The sequence below is a fragment of the Pipistrellus hanaki genome, assembly GCF_964339955.1.
Source record: "Pipistrellus hanaki genome assembly, chromosome: 1".
In the NCBI taxonomy this organism is placed as follows: domain Eukaryota; kingdom Metazoa; phylum Chordata; class Mammalia; order Chiroptera; family Vespertilionidae; genus Pipistrellus; species Pipistrellus hanaki.
In genome coordinates this window covers 166137534-166163002 of record NC_140503.1, presented here as the reverse complement: position 1 = coordinate 166163002, position 25469 = coordinate 166137534, and the positions used below count along the sequence as shown (strand labels likewise).

Here is a 25469-nt window from a genome sequence, read left to right as displayed (position 1 = left end):
TGCCTACCAGGGCCAACTGAGAGGGAAACTGCCCTGCTGGAAGTGGGTCAAGGCAAAAGAATCAAGTAACACACGCTGGAATGGAGTCTGGAAAGCGGCTGGTGACTCACAGCCATGCGTGCGCAGCCCACTATGGCAGAGGCCGCGATGCCCAGGCAGTCCCAAGCATTTCATGCTAAAAGGCCTTCTCACCATGAGACATCGGTCTATTCCTTCCCCTCTATGTGCTTGCTCTCTGTCTCTCTCTCTCTCTCCCTCCCTCCCTCCTCTCCCTCCCTCCCTCTCTCTCTCTTTCTCTCTCTATCTATCTCCAGCAGCCTTCTCTTCTTTCCTTCAAGAAACTTTTTTTTTTTTTTTTTTTTTTTTTTTTGCCGAAACCGGTTTGGCTCAGTGGATAGAGTGAAGGTCTGCAGACTGAAGGGTCCCAGGTTCAATTCCCGTCAAGGGCATGTACCTTGGTTGCCAGCACATCCCCAGTGGGGTGTGTGCAGGAGGCAGCTGATGATTCTCTCTCATCATTGTTTCTAGCTCTCTATCCCTCTCCCTTCCTCTCTGTAAAAAAAAATCAATAAAAATATAGATATATTTTTAAAAAGAAACACTTTTTTAAAGGTAGTGAGCAAAACAGACCTGGGGCCCAGCTTAGGATAAATGTCAGTGGGAAGATGTAAACGCCTTCCCAACAGGTTAAAATATAATGACATCAAGGCCCTGGTCCTCACCCTTCCCTCGCCTGGGTCCCCCACCCTCGGGCGTCGGAGACCTGGGGTGCAAGGTCAGGGCCGGATTGGGGCCAAGCGGCTTCGCGGGGAGGAGGCGGGGCGCCCCGGCAGCTTGGGAGCTGGAAACCGAATCGCAGGTCGCTGTTGTGCGGTCTCCTAGCGACCCCAGACCGGACGCACCGGACGGAGCTACGGGCCGTGATGGCTGTGACGATGGCTGACCGCAGGCGAACGTCCAGGCCCGCTCCGCTGGCCAGGCTCGGCGTGCACGGCAGGTCCTGGTAAGCGCGTGGGGACGCGTGGGCATCCGCTCCTGCCCGGGCTGGGGCGGGGCGGGGGGCGGGGGAGGGGGGCAGAGGAGGATGAATGGGGCGGGGTGGATGGGAAGGGGGGTGGCTGGGGGCCACTCAGAGCTCGGCTGCAGGCCGGCCTGCTTTTCCTCTCCAAGGTCCCCAGCACACAAATGATTCTAATAAAAAATATCCAGTGCTCGACGCTGTTTATGGCAAAGGACGCTTTCCTCCTGTGATCCTTACAACCCCAGGGGATGTAGATTAAAATGCCAGTCCCAGGGGGAACCCGATGGCCCCTGCATCCCCTGTGGAGCCTGGTGCAATGTGGGCGCGCCCCTCTCCGAGGCAGCCCCCCGGCCCCGCGCCCCGGAGGCTGGGCTGCGCCGGGAGCGCCGGCCGCCCGGGGGCGAGCTGAGCCCGGGTTTGGGGGCGGCCTCGGGTCACACCTAGGGCGGCCCGCGGCCATTCTGAGTGCCTGGTGTCTTAGCCACCGGGCAGAAGCCAGGGCTTGTTTCCTTTGCGGATTCCTTGAGTTTATGAGGATGGGATTCCTCATTCACTGTCTCCCTTTAAACCAGGGCTTGGGGAGGTACAGATCCCCAAGTCTAGACTCGGAAAGGCTGGAGTCCAGGGCCAGTGCGCCCCTGACCTGCACTGTGGCCTTTGGCGAGTTCCTTGCTCCTTCTGGCTCAGTTATATATATATATATATATATATATATATATATATATATATATATATATATATATATATATATATATATATATATTATTTTAACAATTTTATTTTTATTTTTTTCCTCATTTTTTATTAAGGTATTATATGCGTACATACCTTACCAACCCCCCCCCCCCTCCCATACATGCCCTCCCTCCCCAGAGTTTTTCGTCTACTGGTTATGCTTATCTGCATGCATTCTGGCTCAGTTTTAGCTGTAAAACAGAGACAACCAGCACAATCCGTTGTACAGGATTGTTGTGAGGAGTAACGGACAGTACAGGTGAAGCAGTCACTGACACTCGATATGTACTGGACACATGGTAGTAAGTATAAGCTCTTTGGGAATTCCCTTTTCGCCCATTTTCAAACTTTTTTCCCCTTTTTAAATTTTTTATGGACAAGCTTTTTGTGTTGAAGTAATGACAGACTCACAAGAAGGTGCAAAAACAGCGCAGAGGTCCCCGGTACCCTTCCCCGACCTGCTTCGAGTGGTTCCTTGCACATAACTATAAATACATTGGCAAAGCGGGAAATCTGCATGGACACAATGTATTAATTACAATATAAACCTTACTTGGATTTTACCAGCTTTTAATTGCATTCCTGTGCGTATGGTTCTGTAAAATGTTATCATATGTACACAGGAAGATACAAAACTGTTTTCTCATCTCAAGAAATTAGCGGTTGCAAAGGGTTGGGGTGGAGAAAGGAATGATGACTTAAAGGGGTAGCACAACTAAAGGGGTTCCCTTGGCAACCATTAGTTTGTTCTCCATATCTTTGATATTGTTCTTTTCAGGATATTGATACATAAAATAATATAGGTTAAGTGAAATACCAAGGTCATTCCGCTAGTTCATGGCAAGGTGTCGCTGGGATCCAGGCTTTCCCACTCACCGTCTCCCTTTAAACCAGTGCTTCTCAGCCTTTCTGATGCCCAGACCCTTTCATACAGTTTCTCACGTTGTGGTGACCCCCAACCATAAATTTATTTTGGTCGCTACTTCATATAACTGTAATTTTGCTACTGTTATGATCCGTAATGTAAATATGTGTGTTTTCCGATGGTCTTAGGCTCTACAGCAGCGACTCTCAACCTGTGGGCCACCCGCTAGCAGGGTCGCCTAAGACCATCAGAAAACACAGATATTTTCATTGTAATTCATAACAGTAGCAAAATTACAGTTATGAAGTAGCAATGAAAATAAATTTATGGCGGGAGGTCACCACGACGTGAGGAACTGAATTAAAGGGTCGCGGCATCAGAAAGGTTGAGAACCGCTGCCCTAGGAAGGAGACCTAGAAGGGGCCGCCACGGTGAGTGCCCTTTACGAAGAGGAGGGACAGATGGACTGTGGTGGCAGCAGTTGAGTGACATGAACAGGCCTTTATAACATTGGGCTTGGGAAACAAATAGTACCATTTATGTAAATTAAGAATGCATGCGCACGTAAGGATAGCACAGGCATTCTAAAAATGTGTGCAAACGAAAGGGTGCATTACAAATCCGTAGGAGTGACTTTGCTTACGCGGGGGGAGAGTGATGAGAGTGGGATGCACAGTTACATAGAATAAGAAAAACAGGAGAGGGGCCGTACACAGACCGGGGACAATGGGCCACGAACTAGGGCAGGGGTCAGCAAACTCATGAGTCAGCAGAGCCAAATATCAACAGTACAACGATTAACATTTCTTTGGAGAGCCACATTTTTTAAACTTAAACTTCTCCTAACGCCACTCCTTCAAAATAGACTCACCCAGTCCGTGGTATTTTGTGGAAGAGTCACACTCAAGGGGCCAAAGAGCCGCATGTGGCTCGTGAGCCGCAGTTTGCCGACCACGGAACTAGGCATACGATGAACTCAGCCTTCTCCCACCCCGGTCCTTGTGGTTCCATACGCTGGGCCTGTTCTCTTCCAGGTGTAAAGAGAATGTGCCTTCCCAGTTTTCCACACAACATGAGGACAGGCGGTTACATCCCACCTTCATGAACACCAAACGGTGGGTGTTTGTGAAAAAGGGGCTGGATGACTTCAGGAATGGCTGCCCTTCTTGGGAGAATATGGTCACTCGGGGCCTTCCGGGGCATCCTGGCCCCCAGAGGTACAGCAGAGGTCCCTGGCCTCCCCCCAGAAGGAGGCCGAGCTACCTGCCCGAGGGCGCAGCCCTGTGTTCCAGGCTCTCGGCCGCCCAGCGGGCGCGGAAGGCCTTCCTGGAGGACATCGAGGCCCAGCTGACCCGGCACCCCCTGGCTCCCTGCCCCGGCCTGGAGGAGAGCCTGCCTCCGGAGGTGATCTCCTGTCCTCGGTGTGGGCGGGCCTGCACAGAGGGGGTGAGGGGGTGAGGTGAGGGCTAGGAAAGAATTCTCCTTAGATAACTGGGGCATTCCCCCCAGGGGTGACATGCTTATGAGGAGGAGAGGACAGGAGTATCTCTCCAGGGTGAGAGTTTTCGGGGGCTGGGAGCAGCCTCCCTTCAGGGGCATTTCCCGTTGCTTCCAGGAAGTCTGCGCAGCTTACAAAAGTCCAGCAGCTGGGAACTTAGACTTCTTTTTTCCTAGAAGGTTCTACCAATCCACTTCGCCTGGGACTTTATTGGGGAGAAAGGTGAGGGGCTGGTGGGATTGTTCAGTCTTACTTGTGCCCCTTAAACCTGGACTTGGGAGGTGTCCGTAAGTGTTTACATACTGATGGGTATAAGGCCCAGGAGAACCAGGAAGGTCCCAGGGAAAATTCACCAAATGGCCAGGCAGCTCCATAGTCCTCAGCATGTGTCTCTAGTTTTTTTTTTTGTGTGTGTTTTTTTTTAAATCTTCATTGCTTTTCATTGGATGTTGCAGATTGGCATCTTAATTTAGAAAGTCCTAAACTATTATATCACATTTTAAAAAATGTATCTTTATTGTTGAAAGTATTACAGATGCCCCCTTTATTTGTTTGTGATTTTTCCTCTCTCCCTTGGCTGTCTCTACCCTGCACCCACCCCTCCAGGCCTTCACCACTCTGTTGTCTCTAGTTCTTGTGTCTCCAAAGGCTTCCACACCACCAGGCATGCAGTCTTTCAAACAAGAAGGGGTAAGGGGCAAAGGTTAAAGGGTATATGCCAGCTGACTGTTTTTAATTAGGCAAATACAGTTGACCCTTGAACAGGATCAAACTGCCCAGGTCCACTTATATGGGGATTTTCCAATAAATCCCCTTTCTAGCGATGGGTTTTGCTTGTGCAGATTCAACAAACTATACTGTTTTATATATGCAGTATAGAAAACAGTATATTCACATTCCCAACCATGGACCTAAAATACTGTTTTTGATTTGTGGTTGATTGAATCCACGGATGCTACGGGCTGACCATAGAGTCAAATGTTCTATGTGGATTTCTGACAGTGGCACCTCTTATGCCTGTGTTGTTCAGAGGTCAACTGTGATAGCCTTTCAGTAAACAGCTCATTCATCGACATGTTCTAGGAAACTGAGTCTCATGGTTGGCATTGCAATGCTGAACACAACACAGAACACGTGATTTAGATTTAAAGCAAAAGCGCAGAACAGGTACTGGGCAGGGAACTAGCAGTGCCAGCTCCCGCCCTTCAAGTCTGTTCCCACACAGTGAGCGTGACGGTTGTTCAGAAAGCCCCCAGCGCCCCCTTCTCGCTCAGAGGGGAGCCTTCACCATTGTCTTAGAGGCCTTGTGTGTTCTGCTCCCTGCCTGCATCTCTCCTGCCTCCCCTCCAACCTGGCCGCCTACTGCTCTGCTCTCACCATTGCAGCCACGCTGGCCCCTGCCTGCTCTGTCTGAGAACGTTACCAACATTTCCAACTAAAATCTCTGTGCCTGTGTCTGGGACACTTGCCTCCCATGTCTGCCTAGCTCATTCCTTCACTTCTTTCAGATCTTTGCTGGAATGCCTCCTACCTAGGCTGTATAAAATACCATCTCCCTTCCGCTCTCAGGCACTAGTCCTTACCAGGACCTATTATTCAACATAGCACTTGTCACACTGGGCTCCTCCCTGGAATAAGAGCTCTACAAGGCAGTGACTTTGTGTCTTTTACCGTGTACTACCAATACCTGACATAACGAATGAATTATGTTTGTGCATACTGAATGAATGGATAAATGAATGGATGATCCGTGGCAGAGAAGTCTAGAGAAAGGACACCTAGGATTTCCAACCAATTATTTTCCACCCAAGGCTTTCCTGTCCTGCCTCCTGCGAGCCAGAGCGTCTGAGCCACGGCAAACAGACTGTTTTCATGCCTTCAGATGGCTCATGCGGTTGTGCCCTTCCTTATTTCCATGTTTGACCTCCCAACTAGGTGTGTTGGTGCTTTTTTGAGGCCAGATCTCTTTTTATGGTGCTGTGATGACCATCAGCAGCTCTAGATTTAAATTCTACCCAGAAAAAAAAAAAAGCATTTATTTTTGCACAGGCTCAGCAAAATTCCAAATCTTGATTCCTGTGGGTCCAACTTGGGTTATGTGCTTATTCAAACCAGGCACTGGGTCAGTCCAGAGAGGATCGGCCTGCCTGGGACGTGAGAATGGGGTCAGGCCAGTGCAGACCATTCGGTGTGAGAGTGGAAAGAGAGATGGCTCTCCAAAGAAAAACCTAGATGCTGTCCTTCATAGGAGGAAGAATGGATGCTGGACAGTCAAAAGCCACAGAAATTCTGTAGAAGTACTTGGGTGGGGGCAGATGGAGCCTGGGCAGACCAGTATATTCACATTCCCATTCCGGTCCACAGGCTGCCTACCCCATGTCTAGGGGATGGAGGTTTACCTAGCACCCAGCACAGGGTCAGCACAGGAACCAGGGAGTGCGTTGATGGATTAGAAAGGAAAAGTTAAGGGGGGAGGTGGTCCGTTCTGCTTTAGAAGCAAGGAGCCCCATTCTCCACATTTTTCTTTCCACCAACTGTTTTCTGTGTGTAGCTCTTAAAGAGGGTGCTGGAAGTGCTGGACCCTGACAAGAAACTGGAGGATGCGTGGGCTCATTGTGAGGGTGTTGAGAAAAAACCCACGGAACCCACAAAACTGCGTGAAAAATGTCCCACCCAGGACCCCACAGAACCCACAAAACTGCGTGAAAAATGTCCCACCCAGGACCCCAAGGAACCCACAAAACTGCGTGAAAAATGTCCCACCCAAGACCCCAAGGAACCCACAAAACTGCTTGCAAAACGTCCCACCCGAGCCTCCCTGGAGCTGTAAGTATCGTTCTAGGCCCCTCGCTTATTCCTGTCACCTGATGAAGCATTCTAGAAGTTTCCTTCTCAAAGCTCCTCATTTTTAGAATAATTTAGAGAAGCAAAAGTAACCAAGTTGCCAAGGAGAAGGGAAAGGAGCCTTGAGCCCTGCTCTAAACAGTGGTTTTTAATTAATGGAGGTTAATTAGCCAGCAATGGGGCAAACAGGAGTGTGTTCACACGACTCAGTGAGAGCTGCGGGAGGAGATACGCTGCAGGCAGCCTGATTAATTGGCCCACCATGGTTATTTATTTCAGAAGCCCTTTTAGTCACATGATTGGGACCAATAGTTCATTGGATAGCTTGCTCCCCCCCGCACCCCCCCCCCCAAAAAAAAGTTAATATAGGGAATTGTAAAAGATAACACTTAATTACTTAGAGCATCTTATTTTAAAAAAATATATTTTATTGATTTTTTACAGAGAGAAAGAGAGAGTTAGAAACATCGATGAGAGAGAATCATCTATCAGCTGCCTCTTGCACACCCCCTACTGTGGATGTGCCTGCAACCAAGATACATGCATTTGACCGGAATCGAACCTGGGACCCTTCAGTCCGCAGGCCAAAGCTCTATCCATTGAGCCAAACCGGTTTCGGCTAGATCATCTTATTTTAAGCCTTTTTTTGAATATGGGGGGGTCTACTACTTGGATTTCCAAGTCATCTTTTTTGCATAAACCGAGGCAGTAATGACACCTTCATTGAATCTTTCTAAAGCACTGAGCTTGATTTCCATAGAAACAACTCTTGTATTCCCAACTCATGGAATATTTAATTAAAAATGCAAATGCAATGAAATATGTATATTTGATGTAAGTAGATTTGGGATATGCATTTGACTTTTGAAGTTAACTGGTGTCACTTGCAGGCACCGAAGAGCGTAGGTGTACTAGGGAGAAGCCCACCCACAGCACCCAGACTACGGACAGAGGCCCAGAACCACGGCCAGGTGTTTGGAAGGGACACGGAGGGCTTGGCTAGTCGCACAAGTTACCCACTTCAAGGCAGAGTGAGAGAAAATTAAATTACATTTAACTGTATTAAATTACCCATGTTTGTGAGGGTGAGACACAAAGTGACCAAAACTCTACTGTTCTGGCCCCTGGGTGTACCCCTGGTACATTGGGGGAGAACAACTGAGGATACTCCTCTCAGCTCTGCCCTTTCCCTGGGAATCAAGTTCTCCTCTGTTTCTTCCTTCTTGAGGGACTCCCCCTGCTCAGGGTAGGCTCGGACAGTCTGCCCATATCTGGGTTCCAGTGAGCAAGTCCTCTTGGACCTAAGCCCCTGTCTTCCAATGTGGCTGCTGTCAGTAATAACTTGAATTATTTTTCAAGTTGCTCGAAGCCTGGGTGGGGAGGGGGGAGCAGTGTTATGTGAAGGGGTGCCCATGGGGACTCCAACAGTGTGGGTCAGTGTGGCCCTGGGAGCATCTTTAAATTCTTGGCCCCCAGTGAGCCGTTAGCTAGTTATTATGGCATGTAAGCTTATCGCTATTCTTAAAAAGAAGCCATTGGAGAGGGTATAATGAAGGATGAAGAGTGGCTGATTATGAGCAGATTTATATTTTGAAATGACTATTTTGGCTGCAGTGTAGAGAGCAGGTTAGGGATTAAGGGTTGGGGATCCTCAGAGAAGATTCAGAGACCCCAGTGAGGAGCCTTTTGCAGCAGGCCAGAGCAGACAGAACTACAATCCATCAGGCTTATTAATAGGTTTTAGGGATGAGGGACAGAGGGGCCAAGGATTTCTCCTCCTTGTCAGGATTGTCGAAGGCCGCGGCAGACCCCAAGCATAATAATTTACGCTTTTACCTGGCACGTGTCTTAATAACTGGTACTCATCATCTTAAAAATCACCTTATAATGGAAAAATGCTATATAAGCTTTCATCGTTATAACTAATCATGATATAGTTATCTTTAGATTATTGATAATAGGAATGGAATCTTTGAAAAATTTAAACAATTAGTGTGAGCTTGCCAGAAATGGTCGGAAATACTTGTTTTATGATCTCCTTTCCCCCATGACACCTTTTGAAATCCATTTGGGTTCATGGTGGCTCATACTGTAATACTTTGAGGATCCCATTATCTTTAGTCCCAAGAAGACTCTTCGGTTGAAGAATTCACGCCAGTCACTTTCTAAAGAGAAGAAGCCACGCCGATCGCCTTCTGAAGAGAAGCCCAGTGAGAAGGATTCACTCCACAAGGATGGTTCTGATCCGTATGAAAACGCGCGCAAGTCAGTTAGAGACCTCTGCGACTGGGCTGCTTCGATTGTACGTTAGTAGTAATACTTACCACTTTTAAAGTCACACCCAAAGTTACTTTTATTAAAAAACAGTGTTTGACTAAGTCAAACAAAGTCATAAAGGAATCTTTAGGACTCTTCCACCATTTTAAAAAAAATATGTATTTTATTGATTTTTTACAGAGAGGAAGGGAGAGGGATAGAGAGTTAGAAACATCGATGAGAGAGAATCATCAACCAGCTGCCTCTTGCACACCCCCTACTGGAGATGTGCCCGCAACCAATGTACATGCCCTTGACTGGAATCGAACCCGGGACCTTTCAGTCCGCAGACCAACGCTCTATCCACTGAGCCAAACCGGTTTCGGCCTCTTCCACCATTTGTAATAGAAATGTTTCCTATGGGTGACAAGCCTCATTTTCAGTCCCTTATGACCAAGGTCTCAGCTTTACCTGTTTTGCTCCCATCATATCACCCTGTGGTGTTTCCTCCTTAGCATTAGCTTATATTATACTTTCCTTCCGTGCTTTTATTGTTTACCTCACGGACCCTGCTGGCTATATTTCTGCTTCGTTATTATTTCACCCTGGTTTCCACGCTACTCCCCCCATTATGTTTCTGAGTCTATTTCATGGCTCCTCTCTGTGAATGTCACCCCAGCGTCAGCTTCAGTTGTTAATGACCTCATTCTCTCTGTGTTCCCCAGTTTCTATTTTTTAAAGTGGGATTGCGTTGAGTCTGTAGAGGAGGAAAATATAACTTTCCTTCTAGTTTCTAAGTTCTCTCTGGGGCTCTTATAACAAAATTCAGATTAACAAGAGAAAAATAAGCAGAAGTTAATTAACATGTATACATCATATATATATATATATATATACACACACACACACACACACACACACACACACACACACGGGAAATACCCCAAGGAAAAATGTGTAACTCTCCCAGATGGCTTTGGAATTCAGGCTTACACACCATCTGCAGCACAAGATGAAAGAAAGAAGTGTGTGGGGAGCCACTTGTCAGGAGATGGCCAGGAAAAGTAGGTAAACTTAAGGCTTGCTATGCGGACTTAAGTGTGTATCTTCTCCATTGACAAGCATTTCTTAGGATTTAGAGTCTTCCTTCTCTTCCTGGTACAGAGAGTGAGACACCCTTACAAATGGAGATTTCCCTCATAACTGTAAATTTCGCTTACAAAGGCGTAATGTCTATCCTGTTTCCAGAGCCGCAGTTTGCCGACCACTGCTCTAAAGGATTGGAGAAGTTTGCTTTGGTCAAACAGACTGAATTTTCCCCAGGCCCATTCATTCCCTCAGGGACTCACTGCTTCTTGCAGGTCCTAAATTGTCTCTTAAGGCCAAGTCCTCCAGGCCCAAATACAGTTGATCTCCTTGAACAAGATGGTTTGAACTGTGCTGGCTCACTCATACCCAGATTTAAAAAATATAAATGTCCATACTATTTTCTAGCCATGGTTGGGAGTCCAGGTGTGAGGGCCGACTAAAACCATTTTATAGAAGGAACTTGAGCATTGCAGGGTGTGGGGCAGGCTGGGGAGTTGTGGGGTGTGTGAAAGGTGTGGTGGGAAGGTCCTAGAACCAAATTCAGATTAACAAGAGAAAAATAAGCAGAAGTTAATTAACTTGTATACATCATATTATATATACATGGGAAATACCCAAGGAAAAATGAGTAACTCTCCCCTCCTGCATTCCCCCTCACAGCCCCATCCCTGCAAATACCAAAAGTAGTTAGGTTTTGGGGGAGTCAAGCGCTATTTAGGATTTTCAATTGTGCTGGAGGTCAGCCCTCCTAAGCCGCCTTCTCCTGTTGTTCAAGGGTCAACTATACTTCTTGTCTCACTGAATGCTGACAGAGCATTTTCTCCTTCTCCGAACTATCTCTTCTCCAGCCGTGGTCAAATGCCTCCCTTAGATTAAAGAAGAAAGCAAGGAGCATTTCACCATCCGTCCTTGACTTATGCAATGTGATATTCTTCCAGAGAAGCACGAGGATTGATGAAGAGTACATCATGAAGCAATTTGAGGTTAACTATGAGAGGGAAGTCAGCCATAATGTGCTCCACTCGCTGAAGCTTGGCGAGATTCCCGGGGACCTAAAGAAGGGAGAGGGGCTCAAGAAACAGCAGGAGTCAGAATTTTTCCAGGAACTAGAGCCGGAACCAAAGGTAATCAGTACATGGGAGAAGACTGAAATAAAAAAAAATTAAAGTTATATTAAAATCTTAAATGTTCTTGAGTTCTGGTACTATAAGGGGGACCAGTCTTTTTCAGTAATATACTTGATTTTTTTAATGTTTAATATTTGTTAAGTGAGTGAATATTTAATACATATAACAAAGTCAGTTATACAAACAAGGCATGTCAATTGGCATTATTAATTATCTGAAGAGTCATTAGTATTCTATGTGTTTTCTAGGTTGAGATAATCTCTTTATGTGTTTTCTATATTGAGATCCTGTCAGTGGAAATATATATGAATGCTTATTATTGCAATAGTAAAATGCTGCAGTTAATGACCATGAACACTGTTCATTTTATGTCCAAAGAATTCTTGAGTTTTTAGGTGAGTCTAACTGACCTCACACCACCATTTGTGATCGCATGCTTTGCCTGATCATGAATAACTTGCTCATTTTCCCAATACCAATTTCCTGTGAAGGTAGAACAAGGTAACAGAGAGGGAAAATAACACACTATGTTCCACTAAGAACTTTTCCACTTTTTAAAATTTTAAAATTTATTTTATTAATTTCTTTATTGATTAAGGTATCACATATTTGTCCTCAACCCCCCATTCCAATCCCCACCCCCTTACTCATGTCCCTACCCCCCTATTGTCCTTGATCACTGGTTAGGATCATATGTGTGCACATAAGTCCTTTGGTTGATCTCTCCCTTTTATCCCCACCCTCCCTTTGAGGTCCAACAGTCTGACCCATGGCTCCTTATCTCTGGGTCTGTTCTTGTTCATCAGTCTATGTTGTTCACCATTTCCCCTAGATGAGTGAGATCATGTCCTACTGGAAATATACTTATAAGAATCAAAAATGAGGTAAGCAATAATTTTTACACAATGTATTACTGCAAATATACATACAGGTCAAATGTGCCAATCCAACAAAGACTTGAGTGCCTACATGGGAGTTGGAGTGGGGAGATAGTTCCTTTCTCTAAAAGTGAAAAACTATATATTATCTTTATTTTACACATCATTTTTATACTATATTTCCAACATTTTGGACATATTAACCTTGTCCTTTACAATCTAACACAATCGACTGACCTATTTTTACACACATGATGTTTTCTATTCCTAACTCTATTGCATAGGTTTATGAAAACTGTGCATTCCATCACTAATATCAACTGTTTAAATTTTTCATTTTCCTCTCCTTGTTATAAAGGGGGAAATACAAACTATTGCTGGATAAATTATGTCTGTCACACCTGGGGCCTGAACTCCTGCTTATCCTGAATCTGGGCTGAATGAAATTGCTCAATTCTTTGTATTTACAAATAATTGCACAAACTCTTCTTTATAAATAAGCAGGCCTGAACCCCTGCTTATCCTGAATCAGGGCTGAATGAAATTGCTCAATTCTTTGTATTTACAAAAAATTGCACAAACTCTTCTTTATAAACCACTGTGGTTATTGACAAAATTGAACTTTTGACTGGCAGACTGAGGGTCACTGTGCAAAAGTTCAAAATCTATTTCCACATGGTCCTTCTGCAGGTGACGAATTCGTTCAGCTTTTGTTTGTCTGAAAACATCCTTAGTCTGCCTAGATTTTTCAGGATCTTTTTGTTGTTATATAATTCTAGGTTCCCAGTATTTGGTTTGCTTGTTTGTTTTCAGAACTTTAAAGATGTTGCTTCATTGTCTTCCTGGTTGAGCTGTTTTCAGTGAGAAATCTTCTGTCATCCTTACCTTTGTTTTTCTTGGAAATGTTTTGTTCCATATTGGCTGCTTTTCACATTTTCTCCTTGTTACTGTTTTTGAGTAATGTGATTATTACATACCTTGGTGTATATTTCTTGTACTTGGGGTTTGCTGAGTCTCTTTCATCCATGAGTTTATAATTTTCATCACTTTTGGAAAAAGTTTCACTGCTACTTCTTCAAACAGTTTTTGGTCTCTCAACCCAACTCCCAGGACTGAAATTACATGTCTTATATCTCATTGCTGCTCTGTTCAGTTTTTTATTATCTTTTCTCTCTTTTTCTATTGATATATTTTTTGATTCTCTAATTTTTCCCCCTCCTGCTGTGTCTAACCTGCTGTTAATCCTAGCCAATGTATTTTTCATCTCATACATTATAATTGTCATCTTAAGAAGTTTAACTTGGGTTTTAAAGATATATATATCTCTTCCGGCCTAGCCAGTGTGGTTCAGTGGTTGAGTGTTGACCTATGAACCAGAAGGTCAAAGTTCAATTCTCTATCAGGGCACATGAGGCAGCCAAATTCTCTCTCATCATTGATGTTTCTATCTCTCCCTCTCCCTACCTCTCTGAAATCAATAAAAATATATTAATAAATAAAAACGTATATCTTCTGTGTCTCTACCTAATCTTTGGAGCCTACAGAATATAATTATAAATTCTTTTAATGTTCTTTCTGCTAACTCTAACATCTTTATTGGTTCTGTGTGAGTTGCTACTAAAGATATCGCTTCACTGTCTTCTTGGTTGAGTTGCTTCCAATGAGAAATCTTCTGTCATCCTTATCTTTGTTTTTCTGGATATGTTTTATTCCTTGATTTATTTCCTCATTGTGGCTTAGGTTTTCTAGCCTCTCCGCATGCCTGGTGATGTTTGAGTAGATGCTATACATTGTGAATTTTATCTTCTTGGGCTCTGGGTATGTTTGTGTTCATATAAACTTGAGTTTTGTCCTAGGGTATAATTAAAGTGACTTGGAAAAGTTTGATCCTTTGCATATTGCTTTTAAGATCTGTTGTGAAGGATCAAAGTAATGGCCAGTCTACAGCTGATTCTCTACTGCTGAGGCAGGACCCAGTGTATTCTACCCAGTGTCCTGTGAACCCTTAGGTTCTCAGGAGGGAGTGGGCACTGTCCCTGCCCCATGCGTGCTGGGCACTGTTCTCTCTGATCCTCTTGGTTGCTTTCTTCCCGGACCTCTGGTAGTTTCCTCCCACACGTGCACAGAGAGACATTCTGTGCAAACCTCTGGAGCTCCCTCTTTGCAGTCTGGACTGCAAACTTTAGCTGCCTTCATCTTCCTGGATTTTCAGTGCTGCCTCCTCAACTCCAAGTCCACTGAGCTCCTCCCGGGCTCTCCCTGCTCTGTGGCCTGCAAACTATCCAGGCAGTGAGCCGTGTTAATTGTGTGGTTTATCGTGTTGCTTTCCTGCGCTCAGGGATCATTGTGTTTTGTTATTTGATGTCCAGTGTCGTAAACACATAAAAAAATACTATGTTGGTTGTTAGTGGTTGTTTGTTTGTTGTAGGTGGGAAGGTAAATCTGTTTACCCCGTTCCAGAATGGAAGTCCCCATGTGTATTTTTTTTTTTTTTTTTTACCCTATGTTCTCTCAGGCGTGCTATACTCTTTTCTTTGGTGTTCCTTAAAACTCTGAGCTTTCCTACTACCTTACCTCTGCTCACAATATTCTCCCTGTCTGAACTACCCCTCTTCCGATGTCTACATGTATCTCTCTTTAGGCACAGTCTAAATGACAGTTTGTTCCATGGGTTTTCTCCTGGTCCTTTGATTGACATTAATTTATTCTTACTGCTCATCTCTCATAGCCATCTGTGCCTCTATGAATAAATTACCTCAGTATATTCATTCATCCATTTGTTTATACATTCATTCAAAAAACAATTGTTAGCATCTTCTTCTATGTGCCAAAAAGTGCTGGGAGCAAATGAGGGACTACCTCCTGCACTTAAGGAGCTTAGAGTTTAGTAGGATCAACAGGTCAATGATTAGCTACAATGAAATGTTGTCATGGTTTGTACAGGACAGAGGAAATAATCAGTTTCACCAAACACAGTTAAGGCTTCATAGAAGATACTATGTCTGTGCTGTCTTCAAAGAACACCAGTTACCCAAGAACATAACATAGTGTAGACTCAGTAATTCTTCCTTCCCTTCTCCCTTTCTTCCCTTCCCTCCTTCCTTTAATTCAGTGGATCTCAACCAAGGGTGATTTTGTCCCCCAATCCCAGGATATTTGGCAATGTCTGGAGATGACATTTTTAGTTATCCCAATTTGGGGAGTGCTACAAAGAATTATCCAGCTCAAAATGTCAATAATGCTCAAGTTAAGGAATCAGACTTTAATTCAACAATTTCTTATTGAGCACCTATTGTATCTTAAGTATTGCTCTAGATGCCAGGGGGATGTAGCACAGAACAATCTCAGAAGCTTGCATTTTAGAGGGTGAAAGGAGATATAATCAAAAAAACATACAGCATTTCAAATGGTGATAAGTGAGAAAGATGAGGCAGGGAAAGAAGACAGGACTGTTGTGAGGTGGTGATAATTTTTAAACTGGATGGTCCGGAAGTATACTACTGAGAAGATCACATGAACTAAGTAAGGGAGTAAGTCATGTGGGAATGTTGAGTAAAAAGCATTCTGGCAGAAGGAATAGTGAGTGCAAAGGCCCTGAGGCAAAAGCAGGAAGGAAGTGCTCTAGAAATAGCCAGGAGGTCAGTGCGCTTGGAATGGAGGGATCACAATGCGAGTCTAGCTCTGAGGAGTGGGATTTCCCTCCCTGTCCTGCTCCATCCTCTCTGCTTTAGGCACGTGAACCTGGCTGGACCTCTGATACCTGACACATTCCACCTCTTAGTTTAAATGTGAGTGAGAAGAGAGAAGGGCAGGATCTTCGTGTTTCTTGCTTTTTTGTTGCTCCCAAGCATTAGACCCCCGCCCCCAGCCCTTTGTGATGAGGCAATATGTGGTTACTGAGTCCATAGAATCCAGGAATGAACCAACAGATGCACTTCTGAGAAATGGGGGAAAGAAAGGAATGGCATCTAGTCTTCCTCCTCTTCCTCCTCCTCCTCCTCCTCCTCCTCCTCCTCCTCCTCCTCCTCCTCCTTTTTCTTCTTCTTTAATGTTTTTATTTATTTCAAAGAGAGAAGGAAGAGGGAGAGAGAGACATTGATGTGAGAGAGACACATTGATCAGTTGCCTCCTGTGTGCACCCAACTGGGGATCCACCCTGAAACCTGGGCATGTGCCTGACCTGAATCAGGATAATGCTCAACCAGCTGAGCCACAATGGCCAGGACCCTCCTTTTCCTTCTAATTAAAGAGGCAAGAGATGGGTGTTGGATAGTAGTTTTACAAGGCTGAGCACAGTACCGGGCTAGTAACTTATCCTTTTGGTTGACTGAATGTTGTTTAGGGTCATTAGCCTTTGGTGAAATATGTGATTTTTACATGATTTCTAGCTGCTTTTTATAATTATCTTCTTTAATCTTCCCAACAACCCTATGTGTGGATACTGCTATCTTAGTTTACAGATGAAGAATTTAAGTAACTTGCCCATCAACTTTAATATCTGCTAAGTGGAGGAAGTTGGATTTGAAACCAGATATCTCTAAATCCACCACATTATTTTATCAATCTCAAACTCTTCATGTCAAGTTGGATTGAAACCAGATATCTGTAAATCTACCACATTTTTCCCCCCTCAATCTCAAACTCTTCATGTCAAAGTATACTGAAGCTTTATAAAATACTTTGGCAAGGATAAATCATAAATTCAAAATGAATGACATTGCTTTAATAAGCTAAATTTTTATCAAAACGAACCTCCCCCCCTCCCCCCAAAAAAAGAACAACACACACACACAAAAAAAAACACACACAAAAAAAAAAACTACTAATGTAATCGGGAATTACATTATTTTCCATAGAATACTTGTAAACCAAAGCATGTGAAGATGCTGTATGGAGCCTGGTATCTGCACCCAAAACTGTGGAAAAGACAAAGAGCAGATGAACCTTTGACTGACCCCAAGGCCTTACACAAAGACGAGAATTTAAGAAAGGAGCAGAAGAAACAGGTATGTGTGTATGCTGTGATTCGATCATCTGAACTAAACATCAGTGCAACTGCAAGCTCATATTGCAGGTGGAGTCTCTGGATAATGCAGAGGCTTCTGAAAGTCTCATAGCTTCTATAGGAAATCCAGCCATAAGAATACCAACTCATTAGATAGGGAATGTCTAATAAGCAAGACTGGAAATTTCCTGCTTTCATGGTGGACAGAAATATCTCCAAAAATGGGGCAACCACTCACTGTACTTCATGCGTGGTCCAGGGTCCATGGATAAATTGGCTGTCCAAAGGGTGCTGTGACCAGGTAGGACCACCTCAGTACTCAGGATGGACATAATGTCGTGGGTTCTCTGTGAGTAACACAATGTGAGGCCTATTTAAAAAAAATTTTTTTTATCCATAGTGAATGAATATTAAAGAATTTCAAAATTGCAATCAGGAAACTTCTTTTATGCAATTCTGCAGAGTTGCAGGAGCCGAGAGGAGAGGATATCATAAACAACAAAAATGTGCTCTAGTTCTACTACAAATACACTCTGCCTGATGATTTCTTGTGTATAGGTATCTAATGGAAAGAAGATCCTCACTGCAGTCCTGAAAACTGGAGATGCTGACACAATACTTGTGCAGGACTCTAATGAGAATATTTGTAAAACACTTCCCCTTCTCAACGGGCCCCAAACTTCTCCCAGATCTCAATGTGAAAACACTTTGAAAAAGTAAAATGCTATACAAATTTGGCTACTCATTCATTCATAAATCACTCATCAGCTGCCTCCTTTACATTGGGGGAAGATGGTCATTTTAATTTTTGGGGGGGAGATAATAATGTAAATAATATACAGCACTATTCCTGGGTGTATGTTTTTGGAGCTGCCTATCTAAATTTATGTGAATTTAATACATAACATAAAACTATTTCATTTGCATTTTTAAAATATAAAGAAAAAATTGTTACAAACCTTTTAATGTATCTAGAAGTTCTCTTTTTAGAAATACATTCTTAAAGACTAATTGTTAAAAACAAATAATTTTCCAAAAATATTTTATTTTGACAACAAAATATACTAAAAAAAAAAGTAATATATAAATTTAGGAAATATGGCTGATATAATTATTACAGTAAAAGATGGTTTATCAGACAGTTTATACACAAAAAGGATTCAAAGCAACAGAGTCGTTCTATAATGGTTTTTGTAAGTCACACTTTTGTAATACCTGAAGATTGATTTGCCTGTGTACCTGTATATTGGGGGGCCACTTGGCTATGGCATCCCAATTCACAAGACACAGGTGCAGGGTTGTGCTAGTAAGGGACAGTCACTATGATGACATGGCTGTCTTTCTGGTAACATGAGTTTTGACTGCTGCTGATTGAGTTTGTTTGGAAGGTGAAATGCTCTTAAAGAACTGAATTACAACGATATAATCTTATCTATCCAACTTTTAAATTCAGATAAATGAAAGGAAAAAAACAAATGAATGCATGAATACTCCAAAGATACTGGGACTGGATCAAGTTTTTTTTTTTATAACCATGCTTTTTGGAGTTTAGATCTAAAAATTGTGAATATACTGTTGAATAAGAAAAACACGTCTGTTTCTTCCTCTACCACTCTCAACTCTAATCACCAAATGTGTTAGGTCCCTCCCTCACTCCAGACACACACCAAGGAATTCTCTGAACATCAGCTGGGTGTCCTACAATTTAATGCAATATTGTCATTATCTATCTGGAGATGGAGTCAGATCCCACAAGATAAGGGCTCAGTCCCATGAGACTGCCCTCACTTCAGATGCCAATCTCAAGTCCAGGTCGCAATCTGTGCTTCTGACCAACTGGCTATATACATTGCAGGTTCCCTTAGTCCCCTCCTCAGATTCAATAATCTGCCAGAGCAGCTCACAGAACTCAGGAAAACAGTTTATCAGATTATTATATATATTGTATATATAAAAGGCTAATATGCAGAGTGTCCCCTTGGGAGTTCAACTAGGAGAACGGGAGTTGGATTGCTTGCTATGATATGTGCTGACCACTAGGGGGTGGTGTGGAACATGGCAGGTGACTAGTGGTGGAGGCAGGGTGTGCGGATGGCGAGGGAAGAAGGAGGTGGGGGTAACTGTGAGGTGGTGGCATGTGGGCAGGGGGGCAGGGAACCTGATTGGCCCTGATCGCCAGCCAGGCCTAGGGACCCTACCCATACATGAATTTTGTGCACAGGGCCTCTAGTTTTATTATAAAAGGGACCCTCAGGAGCAGCCATATGTATCTCAGAAAGAGATACATAGGACAAGGGATGTAGGATGGGGTGGGCATGGAGCTTCTATGCCCTCTCTAGGTGTGCCACACTCCCAGAACCTCCACACGATTACCAGCCTGGAAGCTCTCTCGACCTCATCCTTCTGGGATTTTATTAAGGCTTCATTACACAGGTATGATTGATGGTTGGCCATTGGGAAGTGGAGCTGAGAGTGTCAACCCTCTCTTCACATGATTGGTTCTTCTGGCAACCAGCCCCCTTCATGGGACTACTTATGGGCTCACCAAAAATCACCTCATGAATATAAATTCCCCTGTGCTTGAAAGGGGTTTGTTATGAATAACAAAGGCTCTCCTTTCACCTTGGTGGCTCTTATCACTTAGGAAATCCAAGGGTTTTGGGGGCTTTCTACCAGTTATAGGAAGAAAAGCAAATACATATTTAAATTTATTGGGATGACATTAGTGAACAAAATTGTATAGGTTTCAAAATATCCTAATATATCAAAAGCCAGGGGCTATCATGACTGAAACAACTGGATGGATGACCAATAGCAGGCTGCATGGGGCAACCAGGACCAGCGGGGGAAGGGTGGACAGTTGGAGAAGACCAGGCTGGCAGAGGGGGGAAGTTGGGGGCAACCAGACCAGCAGGGGTGGCAGTTGGGGGTGACCAGGGCAATGTGTGTGTGTGGGGGAGTTGGGGTGATCAGGCCAGCTGTTGGGGGGAGGGCAGAGGCAGTTAGGGGTGATCAGGCAGACAGGCAGGTGAGCAGTTATGAGCCAGCAGCAGTCCCAGATTGTGAGAGGGATATCTCAGATTGGAGAGGGTGCAGGCTGGGCTGAGGGAACACCCCCCCCCCCCCCCCCAGTGCACAAATTTCATGCACTGGGCCTCTAGTAATTTTGTAATACATAATCTTATATTGTATTGTGTTTACTACCCAAGGTCAAGTCTCCTTCCATCACCATATATTTGACCCCTATTGTTTGTGGCCTATGAATTTTTGTTTCTTTTATCATGTTCGTTCATTGTTGCTTTCAGATTTATATCACACATATGAGTGAAATCATATGGTTCTTGACTTTTTCTATTTGGCTTATTTTGTTTAGCATGATATACTCAAGATATATCCATGTTGTCCCAAATGGCAGCATTTCATCTTTTCTTATGGCTGAGTAGTATCCCATTGTGTATATGCACCACATCTTCTTTATCCAATCATTTATTGGTGTTTCCATGTCTTGGCCACTGCAAATAATGCTGCACTGAACATAGGGCTATATATATCTTTGTGACTAATGTAAACCTTAGTATCACAATTGTTCTTAAATTGGTTAGATTCCAGACATTTTAGGTCAGTAATTGTCTAATTGCTAAAATGTATGACTTATCCTTAATATAGGGGTTAGAAAAGGGGTAGGGAAAGGAGAGAAAGTTGTACATCTTGTGAAAGCCTTTGTATTCTTTAACTTGTGAATGTAACCTACGCACCTGAGGTATTTTATAAAGAGTCAAATGCGCTGAAACCGGTTTGGCTCAGTGGATAGAGCATCGGCCTACAGACTGAAAGGTCCCAAGTTCGATTCTGGTCAAGGGCATGTACCTTGGTTGCGGGCACATCCCCAGAGGGAGGTGTGCAGCAGGCAGCTGATCGATGTTTCTGACTCTCTATCCCTCTCTCTTTCTCTCTGTAAAAAATCAATAAAATATATTTTAAAAAAATAAATAGTCAAATGCTTCTGATTAGGACAAAGATGAAAGCAAGCTTCTGACTGCTAGTTGTTGATTCAACATGTGAACTTTCTTTTAGGAGGAGGAGGAGTTTGCAAAGCTTCACGGGCCAGCTGCCTTTAGGAATTTCATTCTAAGGAAGGGCTACAGGATGCCAAGTGTGAGTCAAGGGTCATTTCAGAAAGACCTGCTGAGGGGCTCGGTTGCTCATGGGAAGGCTTCAGCACCCTGACAAAATCAGAACACCAGGCCCCAGCCCCTGGGAGAAAGAGCTAAGATGCTTTTCCTCAGATAGAAGCCAAGAGATAGGATTTGGCATTTTTCTCTTTCTATTCTGCCAATTCGGTTTCTGCTGTCAGAGGTGTTGTCTCCCTGCTGATGCACCTGCCTTGGGGTTGGCCTCAATGGGACCAAAGTAAAAGGGAACCGTGTACAGAGCATATGCCATGCAAATGCTGACAGCTACTAAAACACTCTGAATTCTCTAGGAAGTGTTTGTTTCCTTTGCTTCTTTTGCTTCCGTATCTAAGGACAAAGAGCCGTGGCTTGTATCAGGACAAAATGGGGTTGGCATGGACAATATCATCATTGTCGGCCTCATGTGGAAACAAACCAGTGCAAAAATTCACCTCCTGGGGCCCACCAAGAGCTGCTGTCTTTTTCCCATTTTCTCTTTTGCCTGTTCAGCTTCCCCTCCCTTCACTTGCAAAGCTGGTCCAGCTGCGTCCCACGTGGAGCAGCCCCCCTTGGAAGACTCCGTGACGGGTGGAGTGGGAGGTTGGACCATTTAGCAGGAAGTTCTGCACCAGCCCAGCCAGAGACAGAGCTGGTACCGGTAGTAAGTCACGTGTTCGCCAGTGTCCTCTGTGTGCACAGCCTGCAGAGGCCTCGAGGCCATGAGGCCAAGGCGGTCGAAGTTCCCGGAAATGGGATACAGAATTTCTTTTCTCCCAAGAGTTAACAACAGCTTATACTTACTGACAAATAAATATGTTGACTAGGCTCAGATCCAGACTGATTTCAAAGTTAAATTAGGCAACGTGAGGGGAGGCCTAGCACATGAGGAAGAGATGGGGCTGAAAGACTCCATCGCATAGCTGGGATGAAATTTCTCCTCTAGCTTTCAGCATCAGTGATGTATATTTAATATACTTACACACATTTATGCACTTATAATAACCTATCTAAATAACATATGTATAAATATACTATTGTATAAGGTCACAATAGTATATTTATACCTATGATGTATGAAATATGCTTATATAATTACATAATTATATTGAACTATCCATCTTATATAAAAACTGCTGTTTGAAATTTTAGCCCTGCTATTTTGGCTTCTGTAAACGTATGCTTGCTTAAATAATAAGGAAAACAAGACTACTCCCATTCCAGAGAGGCCGTGGACTATGCCCCAGACAGAGCTGTCAGTGCTGACACCGGGCCAGGCCTTGAGATATGTTCTCATGGCCCCTTCCCAGCAGGCAGGCCTTCTTTCCCAGAAGGCCCGGAGTCTCATTCCAAATTTGGGAGACAAAAGAGCTAGAAAAGATATAAGTAGGAAAAGTTTCCTCCATACTGGGGGGCCCAGAATTTGAAAGGCACATTTCCCTCTGGGCCTGCGCATAATAAAATGTAACTTCCTTTCTCTAAGCATGGCTTGGTTTTTCTCTGGTCTTCTGTAACAATATGATTATATATTTATATATGTAAGTATACTTAAGCATAAGTATAATTATGTGATATATAAATGTATCTCTCTATATATTCCTCTTGCCATGACTATGTATCTATGTAGATGTATATTTACATACATACCCATATATACACTCTATATAATATCTTTATTTGCTCTTGATTTTGTAACGATTCATAGTTCTATCTTAACATTCTTAGTGGCAAAACATTTTTTCCCCCCCATTCTGATTTGTCCCAGGTTGGTTTCATCCATTCTGTATATGAACATTTAGCTCAATTTTGGGCAAAGGAAGCATGCCTGACATTCTGGCTATACTCTTTTAGCTGCAGTAACTAAAGAGGGATGACATTTCTGGCCACATCTGAGTCCTCTGAGAACACCTGTCACTCAAGCCTTTTATTCTTACACTAGAGGCCCAGTGCATGACTTCATGCATGGGTAGGGCCCGCCAACCCCGCCCCAATAAGGGCTTGGGGGAGGGGCCGAGGGTAATTGGTGGGTGGGCCCCACCCCTGATTGGGGGTGGGGCTTGCTGTGGGGAGGGGCTGTGGGCTGATCAGGGAGGGTCCACAGGCCAATGGGGCGATGGGGGCTGATCAGGGGTGGTTTCAGCCATGGGGAGAGGCTTTGAGAAGTGGGCTGGCCGGCCCCACCCCAAAATGGGGTGGGGGGAAGGGGCCATCGGGGTCTAGCGGCTTGGGGGAAGGGCCATGGATGGTTGGCCCGCCAGCTCTGCCCCTGATTGGGATGGGGGGCCCATCTGGGTTGGGGCCATGTGAGGGAGGGGCCGTGAGAAGTTGGCTGGCCAGCCCCACCCTCCAGTCTGGCTGGTTCACTGGCCACAGTGGGTGTCATAGCTACCGGTTGTTCTGGTCACTACAGCATTCTGGTCACTGGCTTTTTATATATTCTCTACTTTATCAATAAGATTTTGACTAAAAGAGAGGAGGGACTCTATTAAAGTTAATATATATTTATACACACACATATAATATATACACAGACATACACACACATACACACACACACACACACACACAAACTGTCATTACTTCTTTAAACTTAGATATGAAAATGTATTCTCTTGTAACTCCTATAATGTCTATGTACACTGTGTATAACATACAGATTCACATGTGTTATATGTGCATACATACTAATATACACATTCCAGTATCTGCTGCTGGATTATCTGCTCTATGCATTACCCAAGCTTCATTAAGTCTGCTACACAGATAAGAACCAGGCCTTTAATAGCAGGGATGAGCAGCACAAGGCTGTGCTGAGCTGGGCTGGGCTGGGCTGGGCTTGGACACCAAAGAAATGTAAATTAGATCTTAGTATTTCTGATGTTGTGCAGCTTCCTTCCAAAACTCACCACCTATCATGTTCTAATTGCCAACATGAGATTTTGAGTACTATGAGGATATATGTTATAGAGTGTGAAATTGTGAATTTGGGTGTGATTGTGTCTGTTGGCAGGACTGTACAATTTTTATTTGCCAATCTAATTAAGTTTTTCTCATCCTTTTTTTCTTCAGTTCCTGGAGAACATAAATACCAAGAAGGAATGTAAGTGTGATTGTAATAAGACTCCTGGAAAATAACTCATCATAGAAGAGTTTAGTGCCAAAACCTGTTTGGCTCAGTGAATAGAGCATCAGCCTACGGACTGAAAGGTCCCAGGTTCAATTCTGGTCAAGGGCATGTACCTTGGTTTCGGGCACATCCCCAGTAGGGGGTGTGTAAGAGGCAGCTGATGGATGATTCTCTCTCATTGATGTTTCTAACTCTCTATCCCTCTCTCTCCCTCTCTGTAAAAAATCAGTAAAAAAAAAGTTTAGTAAGATGATTAGACAGATTTTATTTACTATATAGCATTTGGCTATTTTTCTCTCTCAATGAACATACGTAAAATTTAGGATGAGTCTCCCACCATGGATGTAAAACTTTGACTTGATGATATCCATAAATTTTATACCTAATGTTTATGAACATTTCATAGTGGCCTTCTGCCTTTGTTAATCAATATTTTATATATTTTTGCCAACTGTGAGATCAATATTCATAAATAGTCTTCTTAGATATTTGTAGCATTGTAAATTTAACTTAGTTATATCAATTATTTGTAAAACATAAATAAGATTATAATAAAAGTAGAATTGTTCTATTGCATTTTCCTAGAGTATTATTTTCCCCTGGTTTTGAGTGAATATTTGCTTTATTCTTTCTTTACAATTTTCTTTCATTTTGAATTAAGCTTACTGAGGTTTTCCTCCTTTTTTTTTTTTAATATATTTTATTGATTTTGTACAGAGAGGAAGGGAGAGAGATAGAGAGTTAGAAATACCGATGAGAGAGAGTCATCGATCAGCTGCCTCTTGCACACCCCCTACTGGGGATGTGCCCGCAACCAAGGTACATGCCCTTGACCGGAATCGAACCTGGGACCCT

The 25469-nt window shown here is 43.7% G+C and overlaps 1 protein-coding gene across 3 annotated transcripts; it reads left to right on the top strand.

The window, feature by feature from the left end:
- The first annotated feature begins 597 nt into the window (after positions 1-597).
- On the top strand, positions 598-25185 carry FAM47E (family with sequence similarity 47 member E). Of its 3 annotated transcripts, XM_084902588.1 has the most exons (8): positions 600-1003; positions 3656-4025; positions 6671-6945; positions 9085-9265; positions 11247-11432; positions 17170-17319; positions 21393-21473; positions 24557-25185. In XM_084902588.1, exons 1-8 carry the CDS (start codon positions 924-926, stop codon positions 24620-24622), a joined length of 1389 nt encoding a protein of 462 aa, XP_084758714.1. In that variant the 5' UTR covers positions 600-923; the 3' UTR covers positions 24623-25185. The 3 variants fall into 3 exon arrangements, with proteins under 3 accessions (XP_084758713.1, XP_084758714.1, XP_084758715.1); XM_084902587.1 differs by lacking the exons at positions 21393-21473; positions 24557-25185 and adding an exon at positions 17877-18048 and having other exon boundaries at positions 598-1003; XM_084902589.1 differs by lacking the exon at positions 21393-21473 and having other exon boundaries at positions 602-1003.
- Positions 25186-25469: the final 284 nt, after the last annotated feature.

What these genes read in the sequence shown, in the direction of transcription:
- FAM47E (XM_084902587.1), top strand. Translation starts at nt 924, where the DNA reads ATGGCTGTGACGATGGCTGACCGCAGGCGAACGTCCAGGCCCGCTCCG. An exon ending in GGCGTGCACGGCAGGTCCTG is followed by an intron (nt 1,004 to 3,655) that starts GTAAGCGCGTGG and finishes GTTCTCTTCCAG; the next exon opens with GTGTAAAGAGAATGTGCCTT. An exon ending in GAAAGGAGCAGAAGAAACAG is followed by an intron (nt 17,320 to 17,876) that starts GTATGTGTGTAT and finishes TCTTGTGTATAG; the next exon opens with GTATCTAATGGAAAGAAGAT.